The sequence below is a fragment of the Macaca nemestrina genome, chromosome 14 (assembly GCF_043159975.1).
Source record: "Macaca nemestrina isolate mMacNem1 chromosome 14, mMacNem.hap1, whole genome shotgun sequence".
Taxonomy (NCBI): Eukaryota; Metazoa; Chordata; class Mammalia; order Primates; family Cercopithecidae; genus Macaca; species Macaca nemestrina.
Genome location: NC_092138.1, coordinates 85,277,830 through 85,292,287, shown reverse-complemented (window position 1 = coordinate 85,292,287; position 14,458 = coordinate 85,277,830). Strand labels below are relative to the sequence as shown.

The 14,458-nt window shown below is 45.1% G+C and overlaps 1 protein-coding gene across 1 annotated transcript; it reads right to left on the bottom strand.

Moving 5' to 3' along the window:
• Positions 1-2,199: 2,199 nt before the first annotated feature.
• On the bottom strand, positions 2,200-12,341 carry LOC105487083 (ATPase H+ transporting V1 subunit G1). Its single transcript, XM_011750388.2, has 3 exons — positions 12,154-12,341; positions 7,549-7,649; positions 2,200-3,013 (listed from the first exon to the last, which is right to left on the bottom strand). The coding sequence occupies exons 1-3, from the start codon at positions 12,233-12,235 to the stop codon at positions 2,840-2,842; spliced, it is 357 nt and encodes a 118-aa protein (XP_011748690.1). The 5' UTR covers positions 12,236-12,341; the 3' UTR covers positions 2,200-2,839.
• Between the last annotated feature and the right edge of the window lie 2,117 nt (positions 12,342-14,458).

Genomic DNA, 14,458 nt, shown 5'->3' with positions numbered 1-14,458 from the left:
TACCTGTAGTCCTAGCTAATAGGAAAGCTGAGGCAGGAGAATCACTTGAACCCGGGAGGTTGCAGTGAGTTGAGATCATGCCACTGCACCGCAGCCTGGGTAACAAGACTCCATCTCCAAAAAAAAAAAAAAAAGCTGAAGGAAGAACGAGGGAGAGAATGAATGAGAAGCAATGAAGCATAATACTGCACGATGGAAGCTAAGTGGGCTGGGTGCAGTGGCTCACAGCTGTAATCCCAGCACTTTGGGAAGCCAAGTCAGGAGGATCGCTTGAGCCCAGAAGTTTGAGACCAGCCCAGGCTACATGGAGAAACCCTGCCTCTACTAAAAACAGAAAAATTGGCCAGGCGCGGTGCCTCACGCCTGTAACCCCAGCACTTTGGGAGGCCGAGGTGGGCGGATCACAAGGTCAGATCAAGACCATCCTGGCTAACACGGTGAAACCCTGTCATGGCCGGGCGCGGTGGCTCAAGCCTGTAATCCCAGCACTTTGGGAGGCCGAGACGGGTGGATCATGAGGTCAGGAGATCGAGACCATCCTGGCTAACACGGTGAAACCCCGTCTCTACTAAAAAATACAAAAAACTAGCTGGGCGAGGTGGCGGGCGCCTGTAGTCCCAGCTACTCGGGAGGCTGAGGCAGGAGAATGGCGTAAACCCGGGAGGCGGAGCTTGCAGTGAGCCGAGATGGCGCCACTGCACTCCAGCCTAGGTGACAGAGCGAGACTCCGTCTCAAAAAAAAAAAGAAACCCTGTCTCTACAAAAAAAAAAAAAAAAAATACAAAAACTTAGCCGGTCGTGGTGGTGGGTGCCTGCAGTCCCAGCTACTCAGGGGGCTGAGGCAGGAGAATGGCGTGAACCTCGGAGGTGGAGCTTGCAGTGAGCCAAGATCACGCCACTGCACTCCAGCCTGGGTGACACAGCAAAACTCCGTCTTAAAAAAAAAAAAAAAAAAAAAAATTAGCTGGGTGTGATAGTGCCTGTAGTCCTAGGTACTCGGGAGGCTGAGGTGGGTCGACTGAGCAGGGGACACGGAAGTTGCAGTGAACTGAGACCACACCAGACCACTGCACTCCAGCCTGGGTCACAGAGCGAGACCGTCTCAAAAAAACAAAAGTGGTTAAATGAAGGAATGGTCAACCCTGTCAAAGTACGGAAGGTCAAGGAGGAAGAGGATGAGCTTTCTCAACCTGGACAGCATTGCTGATCTTGACACACAGCTTCAGTGGGATAGCAAGACTTGAGGGTTTCAACAGTAAAAAAAAAAAAAACCTCATCCAGTCACTCTTTTGAGGAATTCTATAAAAAGGAACAGAGAAATAACAGTAACTAGAGACAGCAGTGGTCTGAAAAAAAAAATCCTGAGTCATATTAAATATGAGGGTTTTTAAGGTCATCTAGTTGTCTTGTCTTGTATCAGAACAAGGAAATCCCATGTTCTTTCAACTGTTTTCACCTATAAGCAATTACTTTTGCAACCAAAGACTTTCGGCTAAGAGGGCCACAGGACATTTAACTTGTAAGGGCTAGGCTGGGTGTGGTGGCTCACACCTGTATTCCCAGCACTTTAGGAGGCCGAAATGGGTGGATCACGAGGTCAGGAGATTGAGACCATCCTGGCTAACACGGTGAAACCCTGTCTACTAAAAATACAAAAAATTACCCAGGTGTGGTGGTAGCCACCTGTAGTCCCAGCTACTTGGGAGGCTGAGGCAGGAGAATGGCATGAACCCAGGAGGCGGAGCTTGCAGTGAGCCGAGACCGCTCCACTGCACTCCAGCCTGGGCAACAGAGCGAGACTCCGTCTCAAAAAAGAAAAAAAAAAAAAAAAACAACACCACCACAAAACTTGTAAGGGCTAGTGTGAAGGTACTGCAGGTATAATGCACATCATCTAGCCCACCAGAAAGGAAATATGCTTAATAACTTGCCCCAGGCCAAGGCTCTCTAGAGAAAAGAAACTACAGACTAGTTGCTTGCTGTTTTCCAAAACATTTGTTGGGTGAAATCATATGATGCATGTATCACGAACATTTTCTAATTATGTATATAAATGGGTATGTGATATGTGTGCTGTTTGTGCGCTGATGTCCTAAGTGAAATTCTGCAGACCATCTGGGTCAAAGTGCATTATGCATTATCAAAAATGATGACCATTGGTCATCACGGAGACAAGGAAAAAAATGAACGGGAGAAAAATGCATGACAGAGTCTTTACTTTTAAATGATTACTGATACACCAAGTAATAACATGTAACAAGTTCTTGAATTCTATCATCTAGTAATTTTGATTAAGAGAAACTAAAAGCAGCCCAAATAATTCTACTAGTATTCACTGTTCTAACCATTAGCAAGAATGGACTACATTAAGGCTGGCTGCTGCTTCACACAGGTTACAAAGAACTATTTACTACTTTTTCATAGATAAAGCCCCTGACCTTCAAGAAAGTGTTAGGGAAAAAAAATATTTAATCCCTTCCTTTCTTCAAAGAATGGTTATGTGGTGTTTTTTTTTAAAACTAGATCTAAGAAAGAAAAAGTCAACAGTGATATACATGTTGCTTGAGCCAAAAGGCATATATACCTTGCCAAAAAGACAACATATACCCATTAAATTCCTAAGAAATATGAGGTAAAAAGATGAAATCTTTAGATAATTTCTAAGTCTGTACAAAAAAGCTAGATTTGCTACTGCCCAAAAAGTGGAAGGACCTACTATATAATATATGGAAATAATTTAATGCCATTTCAAAAGAATGTAACTACAGCTGTGCTAAAGCTTCATATTCATGAGGGCATCTAAAATGCCACTCCACAGAACAGGTGCTTCTCTCTTCTTCTATCCATTTATGCGGTAGTTTTCATGGATTTCTGGCCGAATGTCACAGACAAAAGCCAAGAGGTTATCCAAGACTTCATCCCTGTTCTGCCGGAAGTAGGTCTGGAGGATGGTCATCTTCTCCTGGGTCTCCTTCTCCACTTCAGTGCTGCAACTGCCATGGGATCCCAGTGCCTGGAGATGGGGAGCGATGTCACAGAGGGATTATCAGAACAATGCTCTGGTTGGTCAGGTACATCTCATAAGCTACTTGCTGACTTTTGGAGAAACCCAGGCTCACCAATCAGTATACTCAGAATGTGACCTTGTGGCTGAAGCACATGTGACGTATTCCCTGAGTCAATGGGAGCCACATCTACCAAAAGTAAACTGCATAGCATTTCCACTGCTAGGAAATTATTCCAAAGACATGTATTCACATCTCTCCTCTAAGAGTCTGCTATTTAGCCTTAACCAAAGACAGGAATCAACCTAAAAACTCAGCTTGCTTCTATATAAGAGAACTATTCAGGAATTGCAATGAACTGTAAAATATAAGCAAGATATACAACAGTATCAATGTGGTATGTTTTTGTATCTGTGGTTTTAAATGTGGGGAGATACATGGTTTTTAAAAATTCCTAAATAATAATAAACACAAGCCAGACATGGTAGTGCATGCCTGTAGTCTCAGCTATTCGAGACACTGAAGCAGGAGGATGGTGAGTTGGAGCCCTACCTGAGCAAAATTCCAAGAAGACCCCATCTCCAAACAAAACAAGTAAGAATAATAAACAAAAGATACAATTTAGGAGTAATATACAAGGAGTTTCACCATTATTGGTTAGTGTTTTAGTTCTTAAGTTCAACAGTGGATTCACCAGTGTGTCACATCTGTTCTTGCAAATATAAATATTCTATAAGAATTTAAAAAAGAAACCTGTTAACAGTGACTGGCTCTGAGGAGTACTGCAGATCTGAAAGAGAGGAAAACTAATTTCTCATTGCTGCCCCCACCCCCCCGCCACTTTTATTTATTTATTTATTTATTTTTGAGATGGAGTCTCGGTCTGTTGCCCAGGCTGGAGAGCAGTGGCGCGATCTTGGCTCACTGCAAGCTCCACCTCCCGGGTTCACGCCATTCTCCTGCTTCAGCCTCCTGAGTAGCTGGGACTACAGGCGCTTGCCACCACACCCAGCTAATTTTTTTTGTATTTTTAGTAGAGACAGGGTTTCACTATGTTAGCCAGGATGGTCTCGATCTCCTGACCTCGTGATCCACCCACCTTGGCCTGCCCCTTTTTATTACCTGAATTTTTATCGTAAACATCTTCTCTCTTCAGTTTCTCTTAGCAATTTCACACACACTGACATGAATTTTCTTTTACCTTCTATGGTCTTCACAGTACAGCCAGCTTTTTGTTAACTGCTGTGCCTTCTTTACTAGAACTTAACCTATAAGGTTTTGGAAGACGTAACTTTTGTGTCAGACCCTTTTTATTCACCTAATCTGTTCTTGCCTCACTATACATATATATATGCTAATAACAACATCCCTTCATATTTGTATAACATTAATTTGCAAAAGATTCTCTCACATTACCTATTTCTCACAACGACCTATAAGGAGGCTATCACTCCATTTTTTTCCCCCAAAAAGATGGGATTTCACTATGTTGCCCAGGATGGCCTCAGACTCCAAGCTCAAGAGATCCTCCTACAGAGCTGGGACCACAGGTGTACACCACTGTGCCTAACTTTTATCACTCCATTTTCTCCTTTTAAGAGATGGAGTCTCACTCTGTTGCCTAGGCTGGAGTGCAGTGGCATGATCTTGGCTCACTGCAATCTCTACCTTCTGGGCTCAAGCCATCCTCCAACCTGAGCCTCCCGAGTAGCTGGAACTACAGGTATGCACCACCATGCCCAGCTAATTTTTGTATTTTTTGTAGAGGCAGGGTTTCACCATGTTGCCCACGCAGGTCTTGAACTCCTGGGCTCAAACGATCCACCCACCCTAGCCTCCCAAAGTGCTAGGATTACAGGCAGGAGCCACTATGCCCTTAGGGCTCTTCATACTATACTATAACTGTTCATATTACAGGAATATCCCGGGGCATTTCATAACAGCTCGGTTGCTAACTCATACTTTTATGTTCAGAACCCCGTTACCTGTTTCTTGAATATAAGCCATATGCCAGGCTCTGCTAAGTTGTCTCAAAAACTAAAGAGGTTACAAATGGAACACTGCTAGAAAGATTCAGAGCTTGATTGAGCATGGTAGCTCACACCTCTAATCCCAGCACTTTGGGAGGCTGAGGCAGGTGGATCGCCTGAAGTCAGGAGTTCGAGACCAGCCTGCCAACATGGCGAAACCCTCTCTCTACTAAAAAGACCAAAAAAAAAAAGAAAAAAAAATTGCTGGGTGTGGTGGTGGGCGCCTGTAATCCTACTCGGGAGGCTGAGGCAGGAGAATCACTTGAATTTGGGAGGTGGGGGTTGCAGTGAGCCAAGATCACACCATTGCACTCCAGCCTGGGCAACAAGAGTGAAACGCTTGTCTCAAAAAAAAAAAAAAAGAAAGAAAGAAAAAAAGGAATCAGAGCTTGTGCTTTACAGTGCAATACCAGTACCATCTCTATAATCAACTACAACACACAATGTAATATGAGGGCACCTGTCATTGGGACCTCCTAAGCCTGTGCCACAATAAAGAAAAAAGAATGTAAAAATATGAAGACGGGCCGGGTGTAGTGGCTCACGCCTGTAATTCCAGCACTTTGGGAGGCCGAGGCACACGAATCACAAGGTCAGGAGTTCAAGACCAACCTGGCCAACATAATGAAACCCCATCTCTTCTAAAAATAGAAAAATTAGCTGGGCATGTTAGTGCACGCCTGTAGTCTCAGCTACTTGGGAGGCTGAGGCAGGAAAATCATTTGAACTTGGGAGGTGGAGGTTGTAGTGAACCGAGATGATGCCACTGCATTCCAGCCTGGGTGACAGAGCAAGACTCCATCTTGGAAAAAAAAAAGTGCTGGGCGTGGTGGCTCACGCCTGTCATCCCAGCACTTTGGGAGGCCGGGGCAGGCGGATCACCTGAGGTCGGGCGTTCAAGACAAGCCTGACCAACAAGGAGAAACCTCGTCTCTACTAAAAATACAAACTTAGCCGGATGCACATGCCTGCAATTTCAGTTACTTGGGAGGCTGAGGCAGGAGAATCATTGGAACCCAGGAGGCAGAGGTTGTGGTGAGCCGAGATCATGCCATTGCACTCCAGCCTGGGCAACAACAGCAAAACTCCATCTCAAAAAAAAAAAAAGATAAGAAGATGATGGCTGCCCTGACACACAAGGGTATTTCTACATTGTTTTATGAGCAATCTGACAACTTACAGCACCTATCAGCCCCAGTGCAAGAATCACAGAAACATGTTAAGTTTTATTTGTATTTATCTTGTTTTTTTTGTAGAGACGCGGTCTCGTTTATTGCCCAGGCTGGTTTTGAACTTGTGGCTTCAAGCAATCCTCCCACCTTAGCCTCCCAAAGTGTTGGGATTACAGGTGTGAGTCACTGTGCCCAGCCAAGTTTTAATGGCACTGTAATTGCCAAGAACAAAGATGATCCAGCTTGGGAGGTCGAGATGTGAGGATTACTTGAGGCCAGGAGTTCGAGACCAGTCAAGGCAACACAATAAGACCCTATCTCTACAAAAACAAAAAAAATTAGCTGAGCATGATGGATCATGCCTATAGTCCTAGCTACTCAGAAGGCTGGGCAGGGGAGGATGGCTTAAGCCTAGGAGCTCCAGGCTACCGTGAGCTATGATCACACCACTGAGCTACAGCCTGAATGACAGAATGTGACTCTGTCTCTTAAAAAGAAAAAATTAAAAATTGATCAAAATTTTTGCTACTTAATGCAAGGAGAGAGGTATGTGCCTTTAATCACTGGACTTGGGCCTGGAAGTGTGTATGCTGGAACTACTAGAGGCCACAATGTAGAACTTGAGAATGATACAAAGCCAAACACAGAGGGGAGAGAAAGTCCTGAGCATATTATTTAAGCTCTTGGGTTTTTAATTATATAGGCCATTACATTCCATTTAGAATCAGTTTTAATTATATTTTGTTACCTGCACCCAAGAGTCCTGATAGTTCCTTTTCTCTGTGAAGCCCTCCTCTGTCCTTTCCCCTTTCCACAATTGTCCGTGCCTCCTCTGTACTCTCTGTTTTTGTACTATTATTGGATGCACCATACTGTAGCCTGTATCACTGGTAAATGTCTGTACTATATATACTATACTAAAGTGGGGCTCCATTTGATTTGTTTACAACCGTCATAGCACTTTTCAGTTGTAGCTCTGCATGATTTGTACTGTATTACTGAGTCTCCCTGGCCACCAGATGGTAAGCTACACTCCATGAGGGAAGGGACCATGTCTCTTCCTGGTCACAGCTGATTTCTAGCATCTAGCACAGTACCTGAGACATGTTAACTGCCTAACAGATATGTGTCAAATGAGTGAATAAATGAAAATTAGGACTCAATATGAGTGGAAAAACTGATCATCCTAAGAGACAGATGCCTAAGCAGTCAATAAAACACATGACTACCACATTTTCAAAATTCAACCAGGATCTCTGAGCTATGCTGGCTATTTTGAAAGCCTTGGTGGGACGGGGGATTAGGAGACGAAAGCAGCAACAAAAACAAATGGTGCCCCACCGCAGCTTCCTTGGCCTTGAATTCTTTCTCCCTCTGCAGGCGGTACTGTTCAATTTCAGCCTGAGCTTCTTCTTTGGCCTGCTTCAGCCTCCGGTTCTTTCCTGTTTTCAAAGGAGAGAGCTATATCAGGAAGTGGTTAAAAGTAGAAAAGCAAGCAGAGACTCAGATGGTATATTATAACAATAAACCAAGAATAAATTATGACACAGTCTGAAGAGATGTGCATGGGAAAGAGGGAATGCAGAGCTAACAAATAGTACAGGTTCCTCCCTCCTATAGGCTGTACTTAACTAGAAAGTGACAAAACAAAAATGAATACCTTCTATAACTACAGCCCATTAAAAAGATGGGAAAAAATTATAGAATGTGTCAGAATATTCTCTCAATCTCAACTATTAAGAACGAACATAGAATGAGTAACATTAACCATCTAGGGAACTCTTCTCCAGAAGTAAACATGTAAGTATGCTGCTCATTAAAGCTGCAACCCTACTTAGATGCTTAGCAAGAAGCCTAATAAGCTCCCAAGGACATCAACCTATAATGTAACTAATGAACCAGATGATGTAACATTGGAAACTAAAAGCAGTGCCTGTCACAAGGAAGTAATGACAGTGGTGACTTGCGAAGGAATGCTGAATGAGGAACACTGTACAGTCAGACTGCACAAGCAGCTGAGAGAAGAGGAGACACAGGTATTTTGGTTTCTAGAAGTGAGTGGCTTAACATACAGCTGGAAAAAATCTCTAGGTTTGGTCAGAGCCTACATGAAAACAGACCACAAGGACAGCCAACATATACCCTCTGCTTTGAGTCTCCACTCACCAAAAAAAAAAAAAAAAAAAAGAGGGGTTCTAGACCATCCATCATCCTATTTATTTAATTCAGAGCAAAAGACATCCTGGATCTAAAATTAGGCTTTGTTATACATCATTGTATATCAACTGTCTAGAGCCCGTGTGGATAAATGAAAATAAACTTAACCTTCTACCTCCTGATTAAGAACAGAACTTTGGACCTGTAATGAAGTGACCCATGACATCAACATTCCCTGATGCTAGTCTGAAACAATTAACAGGTCTCTCTCTAAGCACTCCAAAGACTATTTCTGCAAGTCCACGTTCACTCCAGTATTATTTCTGGCCTATTACTGTCTGCTTCGGCCACCTGTACCCCAATCCTTCACATGCCATCCTCCCATAAGCTATAATGGGCTATATTTCAAAGCTAAAGATATTTTCAAAACCAACAATCTACAAAAAACACTCATGGCCCAAACATTATGCAGTAGCTCCACAAGACATCACTCCCAACTCCCATGGCTCCCTGCATTTATAACTCAAGATAATACCGTTTACTGCCTTTGGCAAACATCTTCAACATTCAATTTTGATAGGGGCCTCAAAATAAAAAAATATTTAAACAGAAAATCGTATTTCTCTTAAATCTTGTTTTTCTTGGGCCTTACATATGGGAGCCAGTGTTTTGTTTCACTCCAATGAAATATGCCATTAACACAAAGTCTTTAAAAATTTTAAGGTCCAGGCCAGGCGTGTTGGCTCACGCCTGTAATCCCAGCACTTCGGGAGGCCAAGATGGGCGGATCACAAGGTCAGGAGTTCGAGACCAGTCTGGCCAATATGGTGAAACCCCGTTTCTACTAAAAACACAAAAACTAGCTGGGCGTGGTGGCGAGCGCTACTCGGGAGCCTGAGTCAGAAGAATCACTTGAACCCAAGAGACAGAGGTTGCAGTCAGCTGACACCACTGCCCTCCAGCCTGGGGGTGATGAAGCGAGACTCCGTCTCAAAACAATAAAAATAAATAAAAAAATAAATGTAAGGTCCAACACAATGATTTCATTAAAAAATTGGATGGGACCATTTTACATACTGCCTCTTCCCAACTCTTAACTGGGCAAGTCAACCATAATTATAAATCAAGAAAGGCAATTTTTCAAACTGCAGTTCTTCCGAATACCTCTGCTCCTAACTATTAACAATTCTGAGACAGGACAGGCACAGCGACTCACATCTGTAATCCCAGCACTTTGGGAGGCCGAGAGTTTGAGACGAACCCGGCCAACATGGTAAAACCCTGTCTCTACTAAAATACAAAAATTTATTTTGTATTTATTTATGTACTGATTAATTTATATGTTTTTGTATTTTAATAGAGAGAGGCATGGTGGCGGGCACCTGTAAGCCCAGCTACTTGGGAGCCTGAGGCACAAAATCTCTTGATCTCGGGAGGTGGAGGTTGGAGCGAGCCAAGATGGTGCCATTGCACTCCAGCCTGAGTGACGGAGTGAGACTGTCTTCAAAAAAAAAAAAAAAAACTGAGACGTATGTTAGCCGTAAACTAATACCTTTTTTGGGGGGGAGGGGGGACACGGTGTCTCCGTCTGTTCCCCAGGGTGGAGTACAGTGGCATGATCTCAGCTCACTGCAACCCCTGCCTCCTGGGTTCAAGCGTTTCTCCTGTCTCAGCCTCCCAAGTAGCTGGGACTACACGCGCACACCACCACGCGCAGCTAATTTTTGTATTCTTAGTAGACACGGAGTTTCTCCATATTGCCCAGGCTGGTCACAAACTCTCAACCTCAGGTGATACACCCATATCGGTCTCTCAAAGTGCTGGGATTACAGGTATGAGCCACCACGCCCAGCCAAACTAATACTTTTTAAAACAAATTCACAGCTACCTGAGATACACAAAACCCTGCACCAGGCTTGACAGGATAAAGGTATAAAACATAAATCCTACCTGGCCAGGGTACTCAGAATTATTCTTACAATATTCCAAGCATTTTTTTTTTCTGCACTTCCCCAATCTATTCTCCTATCCCTCCGGACAGACACAACTTCTGTTACTGATGAGCCATCAGAACACAAACTCTGAGAAGTCATTCTGAAAATACTCTATCGAGGGCATGACTGGAAATATTCTGGGAATAACAAAGAACTTTCCAGTCACCGGAGCAAGAACAAAAGGCTTCCTCCCATTCCCAACACCCTCAAAAAAAGCTTTCCAAGTACCACACAACCCCTAATTGCACAAGTAGAAGAGACATGCTTGCAATCTAGTTGGATGTCAGATAGAGTAACTCCTATACTAGGAGAACCACCAAGAACTACTAAGATCAGTATCTTATCCTTGCATGGAAAAAGAGGCTTCTGAGTCCCAACTATGTTGCTTCCCAGAGTATGGACAAATCATTTCTGAGCCTCATTTTTACCATCTGTAAAATAGGGAAAGAAGCATCTTTCTCACCAGATAGGAAACTGGATACATAAAGTTAAATGAGACATAGTTTCTGTTCTCCAGCTTAGTCGAGTGACTGAGCCATATAAACAAACAGGTTATTGCACGGCCGTGGCAGAAATCAGCACTTGGGAGGGACTCCAAGCCTAATCTGGGTGAGAAGCATGAGTCAGGAAAGGCTTCCCCGAAGAAGTGCTTCCTAAATTTTCAGGTCTGATGGAAGACTAAGGGTCAGAGAACAAAGGCGAGGAGAATTGGAAAAGGCTTCTCCCATCAGAGGAAACAGCGTGTGCAAAGACCTGCAGATGAAAGAAATCATGGTGCTTCTAAGGGACCACAATGATTCAGTATGGCTAGAGGAAAGGACCAAGCCTGACCCACGGGAGCCTCCCCAACTTCATTAAGGAATTTGAGCTTTCTTCTGCAGGCACTAAACGTCTGACTGCAAAGGCGGTAGGAAAATCATATCTGCATTTATTTATTTTGTTCCTTGCCAGCAGGAAGTCAAATCTTTGCATTTTAGAAGGATGACTGATTGCAGAGAGAATGGATTGACTGGAGGGGACTAGAACGGGTTCCTCCACTCCCCAGTCTAGATTAAACTCACCTGTTTAAATTCTTTAGCAACCTTCCATTTCTCCACTCCAGCCCTCATCTCTCCTGCAATTAATTAAGCGATCCAATACCTGCTTCCTTCACTGCGACACTGAATGCCACGTTAGGGGAGACAACTGATGCACTGGGCACTGCGCTTGCCACATATTACACAGAAACACAGACACCTCCCCGCCACCACACACACACACACACACAAATCAACGATTTAGACAGTCACAGTACCTTTAGAGAAACTAGTGTCCTGGACTAAGACGCTGGTAGTAGACATGGAGGAAAAAGTGAAAGATACGCAAGCCTTGGCGACTGACTAAAGGTGGCAAACGAGGGAGGGAGAAGAGGCAAGTAGGACTCCAGGTTTCCAGACCAAGCAACCGTGTGGATGCTGGCTCCATTCACCGAGACTGACCACCCCAGAGCCGTTAAGTGGGAGAGGGGAAGAACAAAGAGCTCCGTTTGGAGAGCCCACTTCACATGCCTCCAGGCCCCAAGGACGGTAACCCATCACTGTTTCCACGCCCAATTTACCATCTCACATCGTGGCTTCCAGGCGATTCGCAAGCCTTCCAGAGCCTCAGCTCCTCAGAGCTTCGAAACACACAACCTTCTGCGACTATACCCAAGGCCGCACCCCGCAGTTTTTCGGGCCTAATCTACCCACCACCTGCGGCCCAGCGGTCTTCCTTCGACTCGCGCCACGCTGGGCAGCACCACCCTGAAACTCACTTTTACGGGCCTCGGACACCTTCTCGGCTGCCCGCTTCTCGGCCTGCAGCAGCTGCTGAATCCCCTGCGACTGACTAGCCATGGCGGCAGCGATTCTGAGACCAAGGCAAGCCGCCTAAAGCACCTCGAAGGCCCCTTGGGTCAGCTGACACAGCCGCCCACCATCTGCGCCTGCTCCTTGCGCCTGCGCTTCGCCCCTCCCCCGTTGTCACGTGACCGCGCAGCGTAGCATCAGCTGACCGCTCTTGGACTTCTGTGATTAGAAGAGATAGGGCGGGGCAGAGGAGAAAGGAGCGGAGCGCCTCGACCGCGCCTGCGCAGGGTCTCCACTCTCCTCCCCTCTACCCTCCCCAACCTCTTTTGATGACTGCCGGGTCATCGGTTCGCTCAGTGTAGCCGCTCTGCCACGTCGTCATTGCTATAGTCCCTCAGTTTGTAGTATGCTCACATTAACGTTAAGAGAGAAGGGGCCAAGTCAAATCACTTTCCTCCTACTCTCCACACTGCTCACTCCTTCCCTTTCTGGGAGTTTCTTTGGCACTCAAAATTTTATCGGGGGGTAGTTTAGAAAGATTCTTGCCAGTTCCAGGGGTAGAGTCTTGGGGTGCCAGTTAGGAGACTTGGGATCAAGTCTACCGCTAACCTGTGTGATTTTGGACAGATCGCTATCCTTTTCTGAACCCGAGTTCAGGAATGGACTGGACTGTTTCCCATAAATATTTGATGAAAGCCTGCTGTGATCCTAGACCACTGTTGATACTGAGGACATAGCAGAGAGCAGGTCCCGGCGGAGCTCACAGTTTATGGACACAGACAGGTTAATTAAAATAAATAGACAGTTACAAACTGTGATAAAGTCATGAAGGAAAAATGCAGGGTGCCGTAGGAAGGAACCTTTAGTAGCGGGAGAGGGATGTGGATGTGTCTCTGAATGCTGTACCAAGGAAGTGGTGTTTGAGATAAGATCTGAAAGCCAGGCGCAGTGGCTCACGAGCCTGTAATCCCAGCACTTTGGGAGGCCGAGGTGGACCGATCACTTCAGGTGAGGAGTTCGAGACCAGCCTGGCCGGCGTGGTGAAACCCCGTCTTTACTAAAAATACAAAAATTAGCTGGGCGTGGTGGTACGCGCCTGTAATCACAGTTGGTAGGCTGAGGCACGAGAATCGCTTGAACCCGGGAGGTGGAGGCTGCAGTGAGTCGAGGTCGTGACACTGCACTGCAGCCAGGGTGACAGAGCAAGACTCTGTCTCAAAAAAATTAAAATTAAAAAATTAAAATAGGCCAGTCGCGGTGGCTCACGCCTATAACCCCAGCACTTTGAAAGGCTGAGGCCGGCGGATCACGAGGTCAGAAATTTGAGACCAGCCTGACCAACCTGGTGAAACCTCATATCTACTGAAAATCCGGGCGTGATGGCGCACGCCTGTAATTCCAGTTACTCAGGAGGCTGAGGTAGGAGAATCGCCTGAACCCGGGAGCTGAGGTTGCAGTAAGCCGAGATTGCGCCACTACACTCCAGCCTGGGCGACACAGCAAGATTCTCCATCAAAAAAAAAATAAATAAAATACAATTAATTTTTAAAAAATAAAATAAGATCTGAAGAATAAGAAGTTACCCAGGAAAGCATAGTGGGGGATGCAGGCGGTGGGAGATGATTAGGGAAAAGGGCCAGCGTGTGCGGAGTTGGGGAGGGGGTCAACTTGGCACGGAGACATCTCCCAGTCCACGGTGAATAGGGAAATAGGAAGCCAGAGTTTGAGTTTACAATATGACAGGCCCTTGTCATTGCTTCACTCACTCCTCGCTGTTACTAATTCCATTTTATATTGGCCAAACTGAAGCTCAGAGAGTCCCAAAGTCTCTGAGCCAAAAGTCATGCCCCTGTTAACACACAGACAGGATATTTGAATCCAGTCAGGGCTGCAGAGTAAAACCTCTGAGTTACTGCTCTTCTTCAGGAATCTTGTGGGCTGAGGAAAGGACCAGGTGACCTCTTAGAGTCCAGCGAGTGCTGAGAACATAAAATAATGCCAGAATTTTTCTTGATAGAAAGATTCCACACTCCAGGAGCTGGATTCATGGCTCAGGACATTTTCATTTGATTGACTTCGCAGTGGGGTTGGAAAGAAGGTACAGAAATTCTGTTCTGTTCTGATGTAAGAAACAGGACCAGAAAGATGTTTTGAAGATAAAACAGAATAGGACACACGGGCCCCCATGTCTCCTGGCTGAGTTACTATATTCCTTAAATGATAAATTACACTAATCCTTGCCTCTTTTACACATAAGATAACATCTGACAG